The sequence below is a fragment of the Microcaecilia unicolor genome, chromosome 5 (assembly GCF_901765095.1).
Source record: "Microcaecilia unicolor chromosome 5, aMicUni1.1, whole genome shotgun sequence".
Classification (NCBI taxonomy): domain Eukaryota; kingdom Metazoa; phylum Chordata; class Amphibia; order Gymnophiona; family Siphonopidae; genus Microcaecilia; species Microcaecilia unicolor.
In genome coordinates this window covers 172,612,959-172,636,221 of record NC_044035.1, presented here as the reverse complement: position 1 = coordinate 172,636,221, position 23,263 = coordinate 172,612,959, and the positions used below count along the sequence as shown (strand labels likewise).

Here is a 23,263-nt window from a genome sequence, read left to right as displayed (position 1 = left end):
AAATGTACCGGCAACTAGCAGAACTCTCTGCACAACTAGGGACAGAGTTAGTGCTAGTGAATTTTGGTTGATTAATACCGTTCGATCATTTATCGTCAACTACCTTCTCTAATTTCTTTCAATTTTGGGATGACATAAGTAGGGCAATACTGGATAGAATAGCTCCTGAGAAAACAAAACTGAGGTCTACCAAAAAACTATCCCCTTGATTTACAGAGGAGCTTCTAGAGGCAAAGAGAAAAATCTGGCAGAGAGACAATCCTGGCCAAGTCTAGAACTGAGGAAAATTGGTCCTCCTGGAGAAAATATGTAAGGAATACAAGCTTGCAATTAAGAAAGCTAAAGCTTCTTACTACGAAGCACATTGGTGGTCTCAAAATTAGCATTAGAAAGCTCTACTCCTTAGTTAATTCCATGCTAAATACTCATTCAGTAGCTGTAATCAATGTACCTATCCCAACTGCAGACCAACTTGCAAGTTATTATTAAAATCAGAAATAAGCTAAATGTTAGTAATATTGCCTTAGCTGACCAACTTAGTTCTTTGAATATTTCTTCCCTAGGTTCACCTATAGGGTTTGGTCTTCCTTCTCTACCAGCTGTTAGTAAAGAAGCTTAGCCGGTGGTGGGAGGCAGAGCTGGTGGTTGGGAGGTGGGGATAGTACTGGGCAGACTTATACGGTCTGTGCCAGAGCCGGTGGAGGGAGGCGGGGCGGGGATAGTGCTGGGCAGACTTATACAGTCTGTGCCCTGAAAAAGACAGGTACAAATCAAGGTAAGGTATACACAAAAATGGCACATGTGAGTTTATCTTGTTGGGCAGACTGGATGGGCCGTGCAGGTCTTTTTCTGCCGTCATCTACTATGTTACTATGTCAGTATACGGATTAATAGAATAACACCTGACATTGTATGCAGTCTAAAGTTCTCATCTCTCTCCAAAGATACTACAAAAGATTCTGAGAAAGAACTGGTACATGTTGAAAGGACATTAATGTTTTAGGAACAAAAAGTTAGCAGTTGCATACACATGTGGTAGGAACATCAAGAGATGGTTGCTTCATCTTTCCTGTCCATTGCAAGAGTACCACACTGGAATTGAGTGACCACTCGTGAGGTTGCATTATCCTGCTCAATCTGTCGGCCAGACTGTTGTTTACGCCTGCCAGATACGTGGCTTGAAGAAACATGCCATACTGGCGAGCCCAAAGCCACATTCTGACGGCCTCCTGACACAGGGGGCGAGATCCGGTGCCCCCCTGCTTGTTGATGCAGTACATGGCAACCTGATTGTCTGTCTGAATTTGAATAATTTGATGGGACAGCCGATCTCTGAAGGCCTTTAGAGTGTTCCAGACCGCTCGTAACTCCAGGAGGTTAATCTGTAAACCTTTCTCCTGAAGGGACCAACTCCCTTGGGTGTTAAGTCCATCGACATGAGCTCCCCACCCCAGGAGAGACGCATCCGTCGTCAGCACCTTTTGAGGCTGAGGAATTTGGAAAGGATGTCCCAGAGTCAAATTGGACCGAATTGTCTACCAATGGAGGGACTGAAGAAAACTCGTGGACAGCAGGACTACGTCCTCTAGGTCCCCAGCAGCTTGGTACCACTGAGACGCTAGGGTCTATTGAGCTGATCTCATGTGGAGGCGGGCCATAGGAGTCACATGCACTGTAGAGGCCATGTGGCCAAGCAATCTCAACATCTGCTGAGCTGTGATCTGCTGAGACGCTCGTACCCAAGAAACAAGGGACAGAAGATTGTCAGCCCTCGCTTCTGGGAGGTAGGCACGACTTGTCTGAGAATCCAGCAGAGCCCCTATGAATTTGAGTTTCTGAACAGGAAGAAGGTGGGACTTTGGATAATTTATCACAAACCCTAGTAGCTCCAGGAGTCGAATAGTCATCTGCATGGACTGTAGAGCTCCTGCCTCGGAGGTGTTCTTCACCAGCCAATCGTCTAGGTAAGGGAACACGTGCACTCCCAGTCTGCGTAGAGACGCCGCTACTACAGCCAGGCACTTTGTGAACACCCTGGACGCAGAAGCGAGACCAAAGGGCAGCACACAATACTGAAAGTGCCGTGTTCCCAGACGGAATTGAAGATACTGTCTGTGGGCTGGCAGTATCGGGATATGAGTGTGTAAGCATCCTTTAAGTCCAGAGAGCATAGCCAATCGTTTTCCTGAATCATGGGAAGAAGGGTGCCCAGGGAAAGCATCCTGAACTTTTCTCGGACCAGATATTTGTTCAAGGCCCTTAGGTCTAGGATGGGACGCATCCCCCCTGTTTTCTTTTCCACAAGGAAGTACCTGGAATAGAATCCCAGCCCTTCTTGCCCTGGTGGAACGGGCTCGACTGCACTGGCGCTGAGAAGGGCGGAGAGTTCCTCTGCAAGTACCTGCTTGTGCTGGAAGCTGAAGGACTGAGCTCCCGGTGGACAATTTGGAGGTTTTGTGATCAAATTGAGGGAGTATCCCAGCCGGGCTATTTGAAGAACCCACTGGTCGGAGGTTATGAGAGGCCACCTTTGTTGAAAAAATTTTAACCTCCCCCCAACCGGCAGATCGTCCGGCACAGACACTTTGATTCCGGCTATGCTCTGCTGGAGCCAGTCAAAAGCCCGTCCCTTGCTTTTGCTGGGGAGCCACAGTGGCCTGTTGAGGCGCACGTTGTTGACGAGAACGAGTGCGCTGGGGCTTGGCCTGGGCAGCAGGCTGGCGAGAGGGAGGATTGTACCTACGCCTATTAGAAGAATAGGTAACAGTCCTTCGTCCACCATAAAAACGTCTACCAGTTGAGGTAGATGCTGAAGGCGCCCGGCGGGAGAATTTGTCGAATGCGGTGTCCCGCTGGTGGAGCTGCTCTACCACCTGTTCGACTTTTTCACCAAAAATATTATCCCCCTGGCAAGGAGAATTCGCAGTCCGCTGGTGAATCCTATTCTCTAGGTCGAAGGCACGCAGCCATGAGAGTCTGCGCATCACCACATCTTGAGCAGCGGCCCTGGACGCGACATCAAAAGTATCGTAAACACCCCTGGCCAGGAATTTACGACACGCCTTCAGCTGCCTGACCACCTGCTGAAAAGGCTTGGCTTGCTCAGAAGGGAGCTTATCCACCAAGTCCGCCAACTGCCGCACATTGTTCCGCATATGAATGCTCGTGTAGAGCTGGTAAAATTGGATTTTGGCCATGAGCATTGAGGAATGGTAGGCCTTCCTCCCAAAAGAATCCAAGGTTTTAGAGTCTCTGCCCGGGGGCGCCCAAGCATTCTCTCTAGAACTCTTGACCTTCTTAAGGTTACGGAGGATGAGCCAAGGGCTGAAATGTTTGAGCTTTTGGACTATCCTTCGCCACCTAAGGAATCGTCCACAACCCCAGAGTCGTGAGGCAACTGAGTCCGCATCAACTCAGCAGTGGCGTAGCCAGACATCATATTTTGGGTGGGCCCAGAGCTAATATGGGTGGGCACCATGAGGTTGATATTCAGCAATCTGCTCTCCCTTCAATGTTTTTTTCCCTGGTTGAGGACTGATTGTAATTTCTTATCAGGACATTCCTCCCTGCAGGAGTGAAAGAAACTAAAACAAGGGTCTGTCTAACAACAACCTAATCCTCCTGTCCTCTCCTGCTATCGAGAAACTTCACTTGAAGACGGGTTCACTGACGAGCAGAGAGGAAACATTTCAGCATTTTGAAAGTTGGGATTCCACCGCCCCCCCCCCCCCCCCCCCCCCGTGCTACAATTAATTTTGTAAATTGTCAGTATTTTTCCCCTCTAGATTTACAGCTATTCCATCTCTTGTGATTTTTGTTCTTTATCCCGGTGGAGTAACTGAAGAGCGTCTTTAAGGCTTGTGAATTTGCCTGAAGCTAGAGCAGCTGGTACCCCCCTCCCCCCGGACCCTGTTCTCAAATTTCTGCTAGACTGGGCCCATTCTGTTGGGGACTCAGGACGCAGGGGCGTAGCTATGGGTGGGCCTGGGTGGGCCCGGGCCCACCCAAACTCAGCTAAGGCCCACCCAGTTTCTGTGACCGCCAATCACAGCTGCAATCAGTCACATCACGTACGGATGTGAAGGAAGCCTCCAGGAGTCAGTCCAGGAAACAAGCAGCAGCTCTCCCGCAGCGCCGATCTTTACTGGGAGTGTGTCAGCGTTGGGAGTCAGGCATTGGAGCGGGTGGCGGGGACCAGCTTCGGCGGATGACGTGGTTGCAGCACCGCGTACCTCAGGATCTGCCATGCCATCCCCAGCTCGCGGTCGCGGTTGCGGTCGCGTCAATTCTGCAGTGCTGCAATGATGGTGATGCCTGCCTAGTGATCCTGCAGCCGGTCTCCCTCCAAGCCGTGTTAGCCGTAGGTAAGCACAGCATTGAGCTCCAGGACTCAACTCAGGCTGGTGAAAACCTGCTGCAAGGGGCAAAATCGGAGAGTTGAGATGTTGAGCAGTGCTGGAGAAATCGGGTTCACTCACTGTAATCAGCTTGGTGATCTTGGGCCTCCTTTCCAGGCAGCACTTTGTACCAGGTGATCTTGGGACTCATGGGGGGGGGGGGGGGGGGTGGTAGACCTCTGCAGGGAAGCTCAAAAAGTTGTTTTGTGTAATGCTGATGGGCTTCTGAGTGGGGGGTGGGCTCTGTCTACATTTCCCAGGTTAAAAAGTAAAGTTTTGTATTGCATTCATGGTGGGTTTTTGGGTGGAGATGTTTAAAAAAAGTGTTTAATGCTAGTGTGCTTCTGTGTGGGGGAGGGGGGAGGGGGGAGGGAAGGGCAGGGCTGATGCCAGAGTATGGGATGGGGGGTAGGATGGTCAGGCCGAAGCCAGGGTAAAGGGGTAGGGGATAAAGCCACATTGAGCCTGCAAATAGGTGGGAAAAAGCGAATGCTACATACCTGTAGAAGGTATCTTCGAGGACAGCAGGCTGATTGTTCTCACTGATGGGTGACGTCCACGGCAGCCCCTCCAATCAGAATCTCACTAGCAAAGTCCTTTGCTAGCCCTCGCACGCCGATGCGCACCGCGCATGCGCGGCCGTCTTCCCGCCCGAAACCTTGTGCCGGCCAGTCTCATATGTAGCAAGACAAAGACCAGGGAAGACACAACTCCAAAGGGGAGGTGGCGGGTTTGTGAAACAATCAGCCTGCTGTCCTCGGAGAATACCTTCTACAGGTATGTAGCATTCGCTTTCTCCGAGGACAAGCAGGCTGCTTGTTCTCACTGATGGGGTATCCCTAGCCCCCAGGCTCACTCAAACAACAACCAAGGTCAATTGGGCCTCGCAACGGCGAGGACATAACTGAGATCGACCTAAAAAATTTACCAACTAACTGAGAGTGCAGCCTGGAACAGAACAAACATGGGCCTAGGGGGGTGGAGTTGGATTCTAAACCCCGAACAGATTCTGAAGCACTGACTGCCCAAACCGACTGTCGCGTCGGGTATCCTGCTGCAGGCAGTAATGAGATGTGAATGTGTGGACAGATGACCACGTCGCAGCTTTGCAAATCTCTTCAATAGTGGCTGACTTCAAGTGGGCTACCGACGCTGCCATGGCTCTAACATTATGAGCCGTGACATGACCCTCAAGAGCCAGCCCAGCCTGGGCTTAAGTGAAGGAAATGCAATCTGCTAGCTAATTGGATATGGTGCGTTTTCCCACAGCCACTCCCCTCCTGTTGGGATCAAAAGAAACAAACAATTGGGCGGACTGTCTGTTGGGCTGTGTCCGCTCCAGATAGAAGGCCAATGCTCTTTTGCAGTCCAATGTGTGCAGCTGACGTTCAGCAGGGCAGGAATGAGGACGGGGAAAGAATGTTGGCAAGACAATTGACTGGTTCAGATGGAACTCCGACACAACCTTTGGCAAGAACTTAGAGTGAGTGCGGAGGACTACTCTGTTATGATGAAATTTGGTGTAAGGGGCCTGGGCTACCAGGGCCTGAAGCTCACTGACTCTACGAGCTGAAGTAACTGCCACCAAGAAAATGACCTTCCAGGTCAAGTACTTCAGATGGCAGGAATTCAGTGGCTCAAAAGGAGGTTTCATCAGCTGGGTGAGAACGACATTGAGATCCCATGACACTGTAGGGGCTTGACAGGGGGCTTTGACAAAAGCAAACCTCTCATGAAGCGAACAACTAAAGGCTGTCCTGAGATCGGCTTACCTTCCACACGGTAATGGTATGCACTGATTGCACTAAGGTGAACCCTTACAGAGTTGGTCTTGAGACCAGACTCAGACAAGTGCAGAAGGTATTCAAGCAGGGTCTGTGTAGGACAAGAGCGAGGATCTAGGGCCTTGCTGTCACACCAGACGGCAAACCTCCTCCATAGAAAGAAGTAACTCCTCTTAGTGGAATCTTTCCTGGAAGCAAGCAAGATGCGGGAGACACCCTCTGACAGACCCAAAGAGGCAAAGTCTACGCTCTCAACATCCAGGCTGTGAGAGCCAGGGACCGGAGGTTGGGATGCAGAAGCGCCCTTCGTCCTGTGTGATGAGGGTCGAAAACACTCCAATCTCCACGGTTCTTCGGAGGACAACTCCAGAAGAAGAGGGAACCAGATCTGACGCGGCCAAAAAGGAGCAAGTCAGAATCATGGTGCCTCGTCTTGCTTGAGGTTTCAACAAAGTCTTCCCCACCAGAGGTATGGGAGGATAAGCATACAGCAGACCCTCCCCCAGTCCAGGAGGAAGGCATCCGATGCCAGTCTGCCGTGGGCCTGAAGCCTGGAACAGAACTGAGGGACTTTGTGGTTGGCTCGAGATGCGAAGCGATCTACCAAGGGGGTGCCCCACACCTGGAAGATCTGACGCACTACACGGGAAATGAGCGACCACTCGTGAGATTGCATAATCCTGCTCAACCTGTCGGCCAGACTGTTGTTTACGGCTGCCAGGTATGTGGCTTGGAGCACCATGCCGTGACGGCTGCCGGCGGGAGAACTTGTCGAATGCGGTATCCCGCTGGTGGAGGTGCTCTACCACCTGTTCGACCTTCTCTCCAAAAATGTCCGCACGGCAAGGCGAGTCCGCAATCCGCTGCTGGAGTCTGTCCTCCAGGTCGGAGGCACGTAGCCATGAGAGCCTGCGCATCACCACACCTTGAGCAGTGGCCCTGGACGCAACATCAAAGGTGTCATACACCCCTCTGGCCAGGAATTTTCTGCACGCCTTCAGCTGCCTGACCACCTCCTGAAAAGGCTTGGCTTGCTCAGGGGGGAGCGCATCCACCAAGCCCGCCAACTGCCGCACATTGTTCCGCATATGTATGCTCGTGTAGAGCTGGTAGGACTGAATCTTGGCCACGAGCATAGAAGAATGGTAGGCCTCCTCCAAAGGAGTCTAAGGTTCTAGAGTCTTTGCCCGGGGGCGCCGAAGCATGCTCCCTAGAACTCTTAGCCTTCTTTAGGGCCAAATCCACAACTCCAGAGTCATGAGCAACTGGGTGCGCATCAGCTCTGGGTCCCCATGGATCCGGTACTGGGACTCGATCTTCTTGGGAATGTGGGAATTAGTTAGAGGTTTTGTCCAGTTCACCAGCAATGTCTTCTTAAGGACATGGTGCACGGGTACTGTGGACGCTTCCTTAGGTGGAGAAGGATAGTCCAGGAGCTCAAACATTTCAGCCCTGGGCTCGTCCTCCACAACCACCGGGAAGGGGATGGCCGTAGACATCTCCCGGACAAAGGAAGCGAAAGACAGACTCTCGGGAGGAGAAAGCTGCCTTTCAGGAGAGGGAGTGGGATCAGAGGGAAGACCCTCAGACTCCTCGTCAGAGAAATATCTGATGTCCTCTTCCTCTTCCCACAAGGCCTCACCATCGGTGTCAGACACAAGTTCACGGACCTGTGTCTGCAACCGTGCTCGGCTCGACTCCGTGGAACCACGGCCACGGTGGGAGCGTCGAGAGGTAGACTCCCTCGCCCGCACCGGCGAAGCTCCCTCCGCCGACTTAGTCGGGGAGCCTTCCTGGGAGGCTACCGCACTCGGTACCGCAAGTGGCACCGACGTCGGAGACCTCACCCCGGACAATGGGCCAGCAGGCGCCTCGCTCGACGGTACCGGAGGCGCAAGCACCCCCGGTACCGGAGGGGTAGGGCGTAACAGCTCTCCCAGGATCTCTGGGAGAACGGCCCGGAGGCTCTCGTGCAGAGCGGCTGTGGAAAAAGACATGGAAGCCGATGCAGGAGTCGATGTCAGAACCTGTTCTGGGCGTGGAGGCTGTTCCGGGCTTTCCAAAGAGGAGCGCACCGACACCTCTTGAACAGAGGGCAAGCGGTCCTCTCGGTACCGATGCCTACTGGGTGCCGACTCAGAGCTCTCGGTGCAGACACGGGAAGGGGACCGGTGACGATGCTTCTTCGATTTTTTGGGAGGAAGCATGTCACCGGAGCTTCCCGGCACCGACGAGGAGGACGTAGAATCCAGCCGTCTCTTCCTCGGGGCCGAGGCCAAAGGAGGTCGGTCTCGGGGGGGCTGTACCGCAGGAGCCCTCAGGGTAGGGGGAGACCCACCCGAAGGCTCACCGCCACCAGCAGGGGAATGGACAGCCCTCACCTGCACTCCAGACGAAGCACCACCGTCCGACGACATCAGCAGACGAGGAGGTCTCGATGCCACCGACGCCGACGCAGCCCTCCGATGTCGCCCCGATGCAGAGGGCCGATGCCTCGATGCACTCGATGCAATCGGGGGCGAGGATGAAGGTCCGGGCGCCGACGATGTCGAAGCAGTCAATACTCCCGGTGCCGATGCCGACGAAGAGCCCGAGAACAAAACGTTCCACTGGGCTAATCTCGCTACCTGAGTCCGCTTTTGCAAAAGAGAACACAGACTACAGGCCTGCGGGCGGTGCCCAGCCCCCAGACACTGAAGACACGACGCGTGCCTGTCAGTGAGCGAGATTACCCGGGCGCACTGGGTGCACTTCTTGAAGCCGCTGGAAGACTTCGATGTCATGGGCGGAAAAATCACACCGGCGAGATCAAAACTCGAAATGGCGAAAATGGCACCACAAAAATAGGGGGAAGAAAACTTTGAACCGAGGCCTAAATAGGGCCTACCCCGACGATGAAAGAAAACTTACCGGGGCAAAACTAGAAGTACGGGAAGGGAGAAAACCATAAAGGTCTCCTTCCGACACCTTTTTTTTTTTTTAGAACGAAGTCGATAAACGACACGCGAGGTCAACTTTCGGGGCGCAAACGGCGAAACACGACCGTACCGAGCGCGGACAAAAGAAGACTGGCCGGCACGAGCCGGTTCGGGCGGGAAGACGGCCGCGCATGCGCGGTGCGCATCAGCGCGCGAGGACTAGTAAAGGACTTTGCTAGAAAGTGTTCCGATTGGAGGGGCTGCCGTGGACGTCACCCGTCAGTGAGAACAAGCAGCCTGCTTGTCCTCGGAGAATAAAATGCTATTTAACTGGCCAAGAGCCGTTCCTGGCTGGTTCAATAATTTTGAATATCAGGCCCATAGTGCCCACCCATATTAGCTCTGGGCCCACCCAAAATGTCAGATCTGGCTACGCCACTGCTCAGGAGCACAGAAGACTTCTGGAGCTATTTATGTGTTTTGTACCTATTACTGCTGCTGGCCTGGGTCTCTTCTGTGCTGAATGACTAAGGCTGTCTCATCCTATCTCAAGAGGAGTCCCTATTTTCTTCCTCAGCCGCTTTCCTCTGATCCCTGCTGTGGATACATAAACTTTGAGCCTGCAAATAGGTGGGAAAAAGGTGGGATACAAATGCAATAAATAAATAAACCTGTTTCTTTTTGCTGGAGGGGAGCAGAGCATCATGATCCGATTGCCGATTTTTAAGAAGGGTTCCAGAGGAGATCCGGGAAATTATAGACCGGTGAGTCTGACGTCGGTGCCGGGCAAGATGGTGGAGGCTATTATTAATAATAAAATTGCAGAGCATATACAAAAACATGGACTGATGAGACAAAGTCAGCACGGATTTAGTGAAGGGAAGTCTTGCCTCACCAATCTAATGCATTTTTTTGAGGGGGTAAGCAAACATGTGGACAATGGGGAGCCGGTTGATATTGTATATCTGGATTTTCAGAAGGCGTTTGACAAAGTGCCGCACGAAAGACTCCTGAAGAAATTGCAGAGTCATGGAATCGGAGGTAGGGTACTATTATGGATTAAGAACTGGTTGAAAGATAGGAAGCAGAGAGTAGGATTGCGTGGCCAGTATTCTCAGTGGAGGAGGGTAGTTAGTGGGGTCCCGCAGGGGTCTGTGCTGGGTCCGTTGCTTTTTAATGTATTTATAAATGACCTAGAGATGGGAATAACTAGTGAGGTAATTAAATTCGCCGATGACACAAAATTATTCAGGGTCGTCAAGTCGCAGGAGGAATGTGAACGATTACAGGAGGACCTTGCGAGACTGGGAGAATGGGCGTGCAAGTGGCAGATGAAGTTCAATGTTGACAAGTGCAAAGTGATGCATGTGGGTAAGAGGAACCCGAATTATAGCTACGTCTTGCAAGGTTCCACGTTAGGAGTTACGGATCAAGAAAGGGATCGTCGATGATACGCTGAAACCTTCTGCTCAGTGTGCTGCTGCGGCTAGGAAAGCGAATAGAATGTTGGGTGTTATTAGGAAGAGTATGGAGTCCAGGTGTGCGGATGTTATAATGCCGTTGTATCGCTCCATGGTGCGACCGCACCTGGAGTATTGTGTTCAGTACTGGTCTCCGTATCTCAAAAAAGATATAGTAGAATTGGAAAAGGTACAGCGAAGGGCGACGAAAATGATAGTGGGGATGGGACGACTTTCCTATGAAGAGAGGCTGAGAAGGCTAGGGCTTTTCAGCTTGGAGAAGAGACGGCTGAGGGGAGATATGATAGAAGTGTATAAAATAATGAGTGGAATGGATCGGGTGGATGTGAAGTGACTGTTCACGCTATCCAAAAATACTAGGACTAGAGGGCATGAGTTGAAGCTACAGTGTGGTAAATTTAAAACGAATCGGAGAAAATTTTTCTTCACCCAACGTGTAATTAGACTCTGGAATTCGTTGCCGGAGAACGTGGTACGGGCGGTTAGCTTGACGGAGTTTAAAAAGGGGTTAGATAGATTCCTAAAGGACAAGTCCATAGACCGCTATTAAATGGACTTGGAAAAATTCCGCATTTTTAGGTATAACTTGTCTGGAATGTTTTTACGTTTAGGGAGCGTGCCAGGTGCCCTTGACCTGGATTGGCCACTGTCGGTGACAGGATGCTGGGCTAGATGGACCTTTGGTCTTTCCCAGTATGGCACTACTTATGTACTTATGTACTTATGCCCTATTTGGAGGGGAGGGAGATCCGGTCCTGACGTCTCCTCTTAGCTGCCGGAGATTTTGATCTTTTCTTTCCCAACTGGACGAAGAACGTTTTGCATGGATAGTTTCTAGAAAGACGTAAGCAGTGCCAGCCCAGAGCTCCAGTCCAAATAAAACAACTTCCCGGGCCGATTTTGCTGCAGACCGCCAGATTTCTCCAGCAGCACAGCACAGCAGGGGGAAGTGGGGAGCTCCAAATAAATAACTTTCCGGGTCAATTTTGCTAGAAGTGCTGCTGGCAATAGAGCAGCAGCAGCAGCATCAACTCCAACTTGGCCGCAAAGGTAAGCTTATAGGAGGTCCTCCCCTGAAGCCGGACTCTAGGTCAGTCTGAAAAACAAAGTCCTGATTGGTGCACAGGCTGAGACAGGGTGGGCCTGAGCTGAGATTGGGTGGGCCTAGGCCCACCCAGGCCCACCCGTAGCTACGCCCATGCAACTCAGGGTCCCCATGGATCTGATACTGGGACTCGATCTTCTTGGGAATGTGGGGATTAGTTAGCGGCATCGCCCAGTTCTCCAGCAGTGGTGAAGGATAGTCCAAAAGCTCAAACATTTCAGCCCTTGGCTCATCCTCCGTAACCACAGGGAAGGGAATTGCCGTAGACATTTCCCGGACAAAGGCCGCGAAAGATAGACTCTCGGGAGGAGACAGCTGTCTTTCAGGGGAGGGAGTGGGATCAGAAGGAAGACCGTCAGACTTCTCATCTGAGAAATATCTGACGTCTTCCTCTGCCTCCCACGAGGCCTCACCATCGGTTTCGGACACCAGTTCATGAACCTCTGTCTGAAGCCGTGCCCGCCTCGACTCCTTAGACACATGGCCACGGTGGTAACGTCGAGAAGTAGACTCCCGCATCGGCGGCGATGAAGCTCCCTCCATCAATGTCGTCCGACAGTCTGCTTGGGAGGCAGCCAACGCGGGCACCGCAAGCGGTACTGGCACCGGAGACCTCACGACGGGCAAGGGGCCAGCCGTCGCCTCACTCGACGGCACCAGCGGCGCAAGCACCCCTGGTACCGGAGAAGGCCACAACACCTCCTCCAGGATCCCTGGAAGGATGGCCCGGAGGCTCTCGCTTAGAGCGGCTGTCGAGGAAGGCTGGGAGTCCGGTACAGGCGACAAACTCAGAATCTGTTCGGGGCACGGAGGCGGTACCGGGCTGTCCAGGGTAGAGCGCATCAACACCTCCTGAATGGAGGGTGAGCGGTCCTCCCGGCGTCGATGCCTAGTGGGTGCCGACTCCCTCGGCAACCCAGAGCTCTCGGTACCACGTCGGGAAGGTGACCGGTGCCAATGCTTCTTTGCCTTCACACGAAGCATGTCACCGGAACCTCCCGGTACCGACGAGGATGTCGAATCCAAGCGCCTCTTCCTCGGGACCGGGTCCGAAGAAGGTCGATCCCAGGGGGGCTGTACCGCAGGAGCCCTCGAGGCAGGGGGAGACCTACTCGAGGGCTCACCTCCACCAGCAGGGGAATGGACAGCCCTCACCTGCACTCCTGACGAAGAGGCACCCTCCAACGACATCAGTACCAACGATGATCTCGGTACCGTAGACGCTGGAGCACCGGTTGATGACCTCGGTACCGCAGACGTCGATGCACCGGCCAATGACCTCGATACTGAGACCGTCGAAACGCCAGCCAAGGCCTCGAACAAAACGTTCCACTGGGCCAATCTCGCCGCCTGAGTTCTCTTTTTCAACAAACAACAGAGAGTACAGGCCTGAGGACGGTGCCCAGCCCCCAGACACTGAAGGCACGAAGCGTGCCTATCAGTGAGCGAGATAGCCCGGTTGCACTGGGTGCACTTCTTGAAGCCGCTGGGAGGCTTCGATGACATGGGCGGAAAAATCACGCCGGCGAAGTAAAAATTTGCGACAATAGCAAAGGCACCAAAAATAAGAAGGGATAAAACCCATACGGGCGGCCAACAGGGCCGCTTTTGAAAGCGAAAGGAAACTTGACGGGAAAAACAAACTCGAAAATAAAGGAGTTCTTTTCTTTCTTTCTTTCTTTCTTTTTTTTTTAAGAAACACGCGAACTAGAAATAAAAGAAGACTTCCGAAACGGAAGGACGCGAGAAAAGCACGAAGGTCTCCTCAGGGCACAGAACGACGATAAACACAGCTGTCCCGAGCGCGGAAAAAAGAAGACTGACAAACACGAGGGAGTTTGGGCGGGAAGACAGTCGCGCATGCGCGGTGTGCGTACGCGCACGAGGGCTAGCAAATGTCTTTGCTACAGAAGATCTCCGATTGAAGGGGCTGCTGCGGATGTCACCCCATCAGTGAGAACAAGCAGCCTGCTTGTCCTGAGAACACAAGATAAGGAAACACATGTACTCTGAGTCTGCATAGCAACACTGCGACTACCGCCAGACACTTTGTAAACACTCTGGACGCAGACACCAGGCCAAAGGGTAGCACACAATACTGAAAGTGCCGTGTTCCCAGACGGAATCGAAGATACTGTCTGTGGGCTGGCAGTATCGGTATATGAATGTAAGCATCCTTTAAGTCCAGAGATCATAGCCAATCGTTCTCCTGAATCATGGGAAGAAGGGTGCCCAGGGAAACCATCCTGAACTTTTCCCATACCAGGTATTAGTTCAGGGCCCTTAGGTCTAGGATGGGACATATTCCCCCTGTTTTCTTTTGTACAAGGAAGTACCTGGAATAGAATCCCAGCCCTTCTTCCCCTGGTGCAACGGGGTCGACCGCATTGGCCTTCAGAAGGGCAGAGAGTTCCTCTGCAAGTACCTGCCTGTGCTGGGAGCTGTAAGAATGGGCTCCCAGTGGTGCAACGGGGTCGACCGCATTGGCCTTCAGAAGGGCAGAGAGTTCCTCTGCAAGTACCTGCCTGTGCTGGGAGCTGTAAGAATGGGCTCCCAGTGGGCAATTTGGAGGTTTGGATACCAGATTTAGGGTGTATCCTAACCGGACTATTTGAAGAACCCACCGGTCGGAGGTTACGAGAGGCCACCTTTGGTGAAAAAATATTAACCTCCCTCCAACCGGCAAGTTGTCCGGCACGGACACTTTTACTGAGGCTATGCTTAACTGGAGCCAGTCAAAAGCGTGTCCCTTGCTTTTGCTGAGGAGCAGCAGGGGCTTTAGATGCATGCTGTTGATGAGAACGAGCGAGCGAGCGAGCTGGGACTGAGCCTGGCTAAGCTGCCAGGAAGCCGGAGTGTACCTACGCCTAGTATAGGAATAGGGAGCTCTTCCCCCCCAAAATATCTCCTAGATGAGGAGGTTGTAGCAGAAGGCGCCCGATGGGAGAGAGAATCCATAGCATCATTATGCTTCTTGATCTGGTCAACAAGATCCTCTACTTTTTCACCAAAAAGGTTGTCTCCCCGGCAAGGTACATCCGCCATCCTCTGCTGGACCGAATGATCCAGGTCAGAGGCATGCAGCCATGAGAGTCTGCGCATCACTATACTTTGAGCAGCAATTCTGGATACCACATCAAAAGAATCGTAAGCGCCCCTGGCCAGGAATTTACAACACGCCTTCTGCTGCCTGACCACCTGGCGAAAAGGCTCGGCCTGCTCCGGAGGGAGGGCATCAACCAAGCTAGACAGCTGCCTCACCGAGTTCCGCAAGTGTACGCTCGTGAAGAGCTGGTAGGATTGGATACAGGCAGCGAGCATAGCGGCCTGATACGTCTTCCTTCCAAAAGAGTCCAAGGTCCTAGCTTCTCTGCCTGGGGGCGCCGAGGCATAGTCTCTAGTACTCTTGGCTCTTTTGAGGATGGAGTCCACCACCATGGAATTGTGGGGTAACTGAGACCTCATCAACCCAGGTTCACCGTGGATCTGATACTGGGAATCAGCTTTCTTCGGGATCACGGGGCCAGACAGAGAGAACGACCAGTTCCACATAAGGACTTCCTTCAGTACCTAATGTAGAGGAGCCATCACAGCCTCCTTAGGTGGAGAAGGATAGTCCAGGACCTTGAGCATCTCAGCCCTGGGCTCATCCTCAACCTCCATAGGGAATGGAATAGCCGTAGCCAATTCCGGGACAAAAGATGTAAAGGAAAGACTCTCAGGAGGAGTCTCCTTTCAGGTGGAGAGGAAGGTTCAGAGGGAATCCCATATGACTCATCGGAAGAAAAGTATCAGGGATCTCCCTCTGACTCCCACAAATGCTCCTCTTCAGTATCGGATAATACCTCTCTTAGGGAACTCAAAGACTGAGCCTGCCTCGACGTCGAGGATTGATGTCCTCGATGGCGGTCAAGAGGCCGACCCCCGCATGGACTGCAGCGAAGCTTCCTTCACCGACTTCGAAGGAGGGTCAACCTGGATGGCAGCCAACACCAAGGATGGGGACCTCACAGCAAGCGAAGGGCCAGACGCAGCTGTAGCAGATGGTACGGAAGGTGCAAGCACCCCCAACACCAAAGCAGACTGGCGCAGTCCTTCCACACGCTCTGGAAGCAGGGCCCAGATGCGCTTGTTAAGAGCCGCCCTCAGAGAAAACAGCGGGGTTGGTGGTTCAGCCGGTGGCAGAATCTGCTAAGGCTCAGGTGCAGGTACCGGGCTGCTAAGAGACCGGCATATCAGCACCTCCTGTATGGAGGGGGAGTGATCCTCTCGGCGCCAACGCTTCCCGTGTGCCGAATTCCTCGACACCCCCGAGCTCCTGGCACCATGTGTAGAAGGAGATCGATGACGGTGCTTCTTCGCCTTCACTCGATGCCAGTCATCAAGACTCCTCGGTACAGAGGACGACGTGGAATCCTCATGTCTCCTCGGGGTCGGTCCTGCATAGCAAGAGGCCTCGAGGCAGGTGGAGACCCACTCAATGCCTCACTGCTCCCAGCACAACTTGGTCTCTCAGCAGCCATTACCTCTGCTCCTGACGTCGATGCTGACGCCGACCTCGGTACCAAGGTTGATGCCGACATCGAAGGACCGGACCGAGCCCCAAAGGGTTTCTCTCACTGGGCTTCTCGAGCTACTCAGGTCCGTTTCTTCATACAAAGACACAGACTACAAGCAGCTGGGCTGTGGTTGGGTCCAAGGCACTGGATACACCAAGAATGGGTATCTGCACCTGAGATAGTCCGGTTGCACCAAGTACAACGTTTGAAGTCACTTCGATGACCTCCTCTTCAGCCTGTAGCCCTATCCAATAATCAACCAACCATGGCCTCATTCTCGTCCTTTCCTGAGATCACCGAGGATGAAACTTCCCGCCTTCTTTCCTCCTCGAAATGCACCACCTGTTCCTCTGATCCCATCCCCACCAACCTACTTAACACCATCTCCCATATTGTTACCCCTCCATCTGTCGCATCCTTAACCTTTCCCTCTCCACTGCAACTGTCCCTGACACCTTCAAGCACGCCGTAGTCACACCTCTCCTTAAAAAAACATCACTTGACCCTACCTGCCCCTCCATCTACCGCCCCATCTCTCTCCTCCCCTTCCTCTCCAAAATACTCGAGCGCGCCGTTCACAGTCACTGCCTTGATTTTCTCTCCTCTCATGCCATCCTAGATCCACTTCAATCTGGTTTTCGCCCTCTACACTCGACAGAAACAGCACTCTCTAAAGTCTGCAATGACCTGCTCCTCACCAAATCCAGAGGCCACTATTCTATCCTCATCCTCCTCGATCTATCCGCTGCGTTTGACACTGTCAATCATGATTTACTTCTTGCCACACTGTCCTCTTTTGGGTTCCAAGGTTCTGTCCTTTCCTGGTTCTCCTCTTATCTCTCCCACCGCACCTTCAGAGTACACTCTCATGGATCTTCCTCCAAACCCATCCCACTATCTGTTGGAGTTCCCCAGGGATCTGTCCTTGGACCCCTTCTCTTCTCAATCTACACCTCTTCCCTAGGCTCACTGATCTCATCTCATGGTTTTCAGTGTCATCTTTATGCTGATGACACCCAGCTATATCTCTCCACACCAGACATCACCGCGGAGACCCAGGCCAAGGTTTCGGCCTGCTTATCCGACATTGCTGCCTGGATGTCCAACCGCCACCTGAAGCTGAACATGTCCAAAACCGAGCTCCTCGTCTTTCCACCTAAACCCACCTCTCCTCTTCCTCCACTCTCTATCTCAGTTGATAACACCCTCATCCACCCCGTCACATCTGCCCGCAACCTCGGAGTCATCTTTGATTCCTCCCTCTCCTTCTCTGCGCATATCCAACAGACTGCCAAGACCTGTCGCTTCTTCCTCTTCAACATCAGCAAAATTCGCCCTTTCCTATCTGAGCACACCACACAAACTCTCGTCCACGCTCTCATTACCTCTCGCCTTGACTACTGCAACTTACTCCTCACCGGCCTCCCACTTAACCATCTATCCCCCCTTCAATCCGTTCAGAATGCTGCCGCACGTCTTATATTCCACCAGAACCGATATACTCACATCACCCCTCTCCTCAAGTCACTTCACTGGCTTCCAATCAGATACCGCATACAATTCAAGATTCTCCTCCTTACCTACAAATGCACCCAGTCTGCGGCTCCTCACTACCTCTCTACCCTCATCTCCCCCTATGTTCCCGCCCGTAACCTCCGCTCACAGGACAAATCCCTCCTTTCAGTTCCCTTCTCCACCACTGCCAACTCCAGGCTCCGCTCATTCTGCCTTGCCTCACCCTACGCTTGGAACAATCTTCCTCAACCCCTACGCCAAGCCCCTCCCTACCCATCTTCAAATCTCTGCTTAAAACTCACCTCTTCAATGCTGCTTTCGGCACCTAACCTTTCGTGAAATATAGTATGCCCTATCAGACGGACTCTACACTTGTCTTTAGATTGTTTAGATTGTCTTTAGATTGTACACCTGTCTTTTAGATTGTAAGCTCCTTGAGCAGGGACTGTCCTTCCATGTTAAATTGTACAGCGCTGCGTAACCCTAGTAGCGTTTTAGAAATGTTAAGTAGTAGTAGTAGTAGTAGGAAGGAAAAACGGCCTCAGCGAAATCAAAAGACGCAATTGTGCCAAAAAGGGGAAGAAACCCGACAACGCGGCCTAAAATCCGGCCGCGTCGAAAAAGAAAGAAAACTTTAACTTAAATAGTAAGGATAAATAAAAGGGATCCTAAGACTTTTTTTTTTAAACAAAGAAGAAAAAACTGATGCGTAGACGCAAAAATCAGCAAAAAAGAGAAGACTCTTTCCCAGGCCAAACAAGGAGCACAGAAAAAAAACTGCAGCACCTCGTCACGGAAAAAAGGTACATACATGCACAGCGGGCAGGAAGTCAGTCTGCACATGCACGGTATGCGCTGCACACACGCCAGAAGACTGGCAAAACTTTTTTGTTTTTACTATTGCAAAATGCCGATTCCATGGCCAACGCGGACGTCAATTCATGAATGAGAATAAGCCACGTGTGAGAATAAGCAGCCTGCTTGCCCTTGAAGAAATATATTTATTTATTCAAATTAGCCAAACATCCAGGTAACAAATTACAACAAAGAAATTGCAAGAAAAAAAAATAGAAGAATAAGTACAAGCAGATCAAAATGAAACACTACTACTACTACTACTACTATTTAGCATTTCTATAGCGCTACAAGGCATACGCAGCGCTGTACAAACATAGAAGAAAGACAGTCCCTGCTCAAAGAGCTTACAATCTAATAGACAAAAAATAAATAAAGTAAGCAAATCAAATCAATTAATGTGAACGGGAAGGAAGAGAGGAGGGGGTAGGTGGAGGCGAGTGGTTACAAGTGGTTACGAGTCAAAAGCAATGTCAAAGAGGTGGGTTTTCAGTCTAGATTTAAAGGTGGCCAAGGATGGGGCAAGACGTAGGGGCTCAGGAAGTTTATTCCAGGCGTAGGGTGCAGCGAGACAGAAGGCGCGAAGTCTGGAGTTGGCAGTAGTGGAGAAGGGAACAGATAAGAAGGATTTATCCATGGAGCGGAGTGCACGGGAAGGGGTGTAGGGAAGGACGAGTGTGGAGAGATACTGGGAATGTGTGGGGAAACACATTCTAACCTCCCTGTTTACTAAGCTGCACGGCAATGCCAACACAGCCCATTCAAAGCGAATGGGCTGTGTCAGCATTAGTGTAACTTAGTAAACAAGGGAAGGGGTAAATGTTTGTACATCACCTTTATATTCTAGTTATCTCTGTTTTTGTTTACTATTATTGTAAATAAATTAATCTTATTACTATTAGTTACATTTGTAATTCATTAGTGTAAACATATTTTAGGAGTCTTAACTTGGAACAGCTAATTGTGAGACATGGTTTTAATAATAACATCCAGAGTGGTATACAAATTTGTAACTAGCACGTCTCTACCTATACTGTCCTGCAGGGGTCAGTGTGATTACAGGTATTCCTCCTACAGATAACATTACCCCATCCAAACACTAATCCAAATTCAAAGAAGGATCACCCTTCCCTGTTGATTCTCAAAATTTCCATCTTATCCATATTTACAACTAATCCATTGATAAAAAGTGCCTAGGCTAGATGAGTATCAACTGCCTAGCAGCATTAAGCTTATATCACATTCACAATAGATATCATTTAGCTTTGCTGAAAAGCAAGCAATAATTAGATAAAAAACTGAAAAATAGTATTTCTTTTACAGTCATATTTTAAACTACTGATGGTGTTACCTTGTTTTCATCTGGAGTGAAGAGGATGCGAAATGTAGATTGCATGCCACAAGCCACTTTGTTGTATGCATCAATGGGGCTTATAATTTTAAAGTAAGGTGAAGTCTCTTGGATAACTTTTACCAGCCGGGGAATCTACAATGAACATAAACATAATTAGGAAATTTTACAGAGGGCTGATAAGGTAAGACAACCCCTTTATCTCTTCTGCCACCTCATTCCTTACTGCCCAGCACGAACACTAAAATCTGCACACCACAATCAATTAGCAGTACCCAATCACCAAGAAATCACCCATGAGAACACTAGACACGCTATCTTTAACGTACAAGGACCCCAACTTTGGAACTGTCTCCCCATCTCTCTTCACCTACAGACATCACTTGAGACATTTAAAACAGACCTAAAGACCCATCTTTTTAATGATGCATACCACCCCCCACCCCCCCCCCGTCCTATTGTAATTCTACTCCCTATCCTGTAAGTCATGTCTTCATTTCTCTGCCTTCTTGTTCTTCATTTTAGATTGTGAGCTGCCCAGAAGGCCTTCCATAGAGCGGGATAGTAAATGTATTTATTTATTTATTAGGATTTATTTACTGCCTTTTTGAAGGAATTCACTCAAGCGGGTGTACAGTAAGAATAAATCAAACATGAGCAATAGCAAATAAATAAGAAACTTTAAACTTAAACTTGAAACTTGATTAAATGCAGAAAAGTGGTTGGGCGGCAGGGATAGTGCTGGGCAGACTTATACGGTCTGTGCCAGAGCCGGTGGTGGGAGGCAGGGATAGTGCTGGGCAGACTTATACGGTCTGTACCAAAGCTGGTGGTGGGAGGCGGGACTAGTAGTTGGGAGGCGGGGATAGTGCTGGGCAGATTTATACGGTCTGTGCCAGAGCTGGTGGTGGGAGGCGGGGTTGGTGGTTGGGAGGCGGGGATAGGGCTGGCCAGACTTATACGGTCTGTGCCCTGAAGAGGACAGTACAAATAAAAAAAGAAGCACATGAATTTATCTTCTTGGGCAGACTGGATGGACCGTCCAGGTCTTTTTCTGCCGTCATCTACTATGTTACTATGTAAATGCAGAAAAGTACTTTGAAAGAAGTATTTTCACTCTTATAAAACAAGAAAATAGACTGACTGAAGCAAATTTCTGAAACTACTTAATGTAGTCAAAAATAAAAGATATAAATTCCTATGTTTTTTTAAAGATTTTATTACTGAAACATTTTAAGTTCCCCTTTTCATCTTAAGACATAAAGGGCTGTATTTTTAATAGAAAGCCTACCTACTAAGTTGTGCATATACAGTGCTGGGAAAAGTTTGAGAACCCCAAAAGGAAAACTACAAGTTTTTACCATGACACCACTGCTTAATTAAAGCCTTTCTTTTTATGTAATTAATGGGTCCTTTTACTAAGGTGTGCCGAAAATGGCCTTTGCTGGTGTAGACGCGTGTATTGGACACGCGTAGGTCCATTTTTCAGCGCATTTGCAAAAAAGGCCTTTTTTGGGGGCCGAAAATGGACATGCGGCACAATAAAACTATTTTGGGCCTGAAACCTTACCACCACTCATTGACCTAGCGGTAAAGTCTAATGCTTTAACCGAGCGGTAATGGTCTATGCGTGTACAATGCTGATTACCGCCCAGTTAGCGCCACGTACTGGAAATTTTCTGGCGCGCCTAGTGGACCACACGTAAAAAATGAAATTACCATCTGGGCCACGTGGTAGCCGGGCGGTAGTTCAAAACTGATGTGCATAGGATGTGCATACACGTCTACACGGCTTAGTAAAAGGGCCCCCCCCCCAAACGATTATAAATTAAATAACTCAGTGTTTGAGATACAATAATGTACAAAGTAGGTACAAGTGGGAAGATTTTCAAAGGGAGTTAAGTGCTGGGCAATGCATTACTGCCCATAGGGAGGATTTTAAAAATTATGGGCCGATATCAAACGATTTATGTTCGTAAGTTTGAAAGTTATGCTCACAAATTTGCCTCTTTGAAAATTTATTAGGGCTGAGTGCATAAAGTTTTACTCAAAATTTCACTGAACTCTTAAATTTAAGAGCATAAAAGGTGGGTGGCAACAGGTGCTAATTTAGGGTGGGGAAAAGAAGTTTGGAATTTAGCACTGATTTTCAGCTCTAGGCTCATAAAATAGGTTCAAATCTAGGCAAACGAATGACAGGCTTAAATTTATGAGCATAACTATTATGCTCCTAACTTAAGATGAAAACTTAATTTTTAAAAAACAGATTAGAAACTTTGAAAATCAAGCAATCTGTGGCAGAAGACAATATTAAAACTCTTCATAAGCAGTGTAAGCGCACTACGTAACTTAAACATAATCTCAAAAATGACAACAATCGAACACAAAGAAACAATATTAGACTTCTTGGCTTACCTGAGAATGCTGAAGGCTTCAACATGGTTACATTTCTGGAGAAGCTTATTCCTTCTTTGCTGGAAATTTAATTAGCTAAAGACATTCAAATAGACAGGGCCTATCGCGTGCCTTCTAATCGCAGCCCACAAGCTAAGTATCCATGATTGGTATTCTTAAAAGTACTACACTACTCCCAGGTATTAGAAATCATGCCACATGCTCATGATTTAAGGGCTCCTATCAAATATGAAGGTAACATAATTCAATTTCTTCCTGATTTTAATAAGAATACAGTTAACCTTGGAAAGCAGCTACTTGCCTTCCAACCCAAGCTTAAGGAAATAAACATTCGATTCGGGCTATTCTATCCTGCTCGTTTGCAGGTGACATACCACAATCGTAGAAGAGATTTTGCTGACCTAGCTACTTTGACAAACTATTTGGAGGAGATAACTCCTAGTAAAATAGATGCTACTTGAACATCGTCAATGAGCTTTTGGATGGGGATGGGACGACTTCCCTATGAGGAAAGGCTAAAGCGGCTAGGGCTCTTCAGCTTGAAGAAAAGGCGGCTGAGGGGAGATATGATAGAAGTCTATAAAATGAGTGGCGTTGAATGGGAAGACGTGAAGCGTCTGTTTAAGCTTTCCAAAAATATTAGGACTAGGGGGCATGCGATGAAGCTACAAAAGTAGTAAATTTAAAACGAATCAGAAAAACATTTGCTTCACTCAACGTGTAATTAAACTCTGGAATTCGTTGCCAGAGAATGTGGTAAAGGTGGTTAGCTTAGCAGAGTTTAAAAAAAAGGAAATGTCCATAGACCATTATTAATTGGACTTGGGGAAAATCCACTATTTCTGGGATAAGCAGTATAAAATATTTTGTACTTTTTTAGGAT

General features: G+C 49.8%; 1 protein-coding gene across 1 annotated transcript in view; it reads right to left on the bottom strand.

Annotated features, from left to right (window-relative positions):
* The window catches only part of HYDIN (HYDIN axonemal central pair apparatus protein), a 2,443,906-nt gene that overhangs the window by 2,295,986 nt on the left and 124,657 nt on the right, over positions 1 to 23,263 (bottom strand). Inside the window, exon 5 of the mRNA XM_030205004.1 lies at positions 19,966 to 20,100. Coding sequence (XP_030060864.1) covers positions 19,966 to 20,100 — 135 coding nt within the window. The remainder of the gene's footprint in view (positions 1 to 19,965; positions 20,101 to 23,263) is intronic.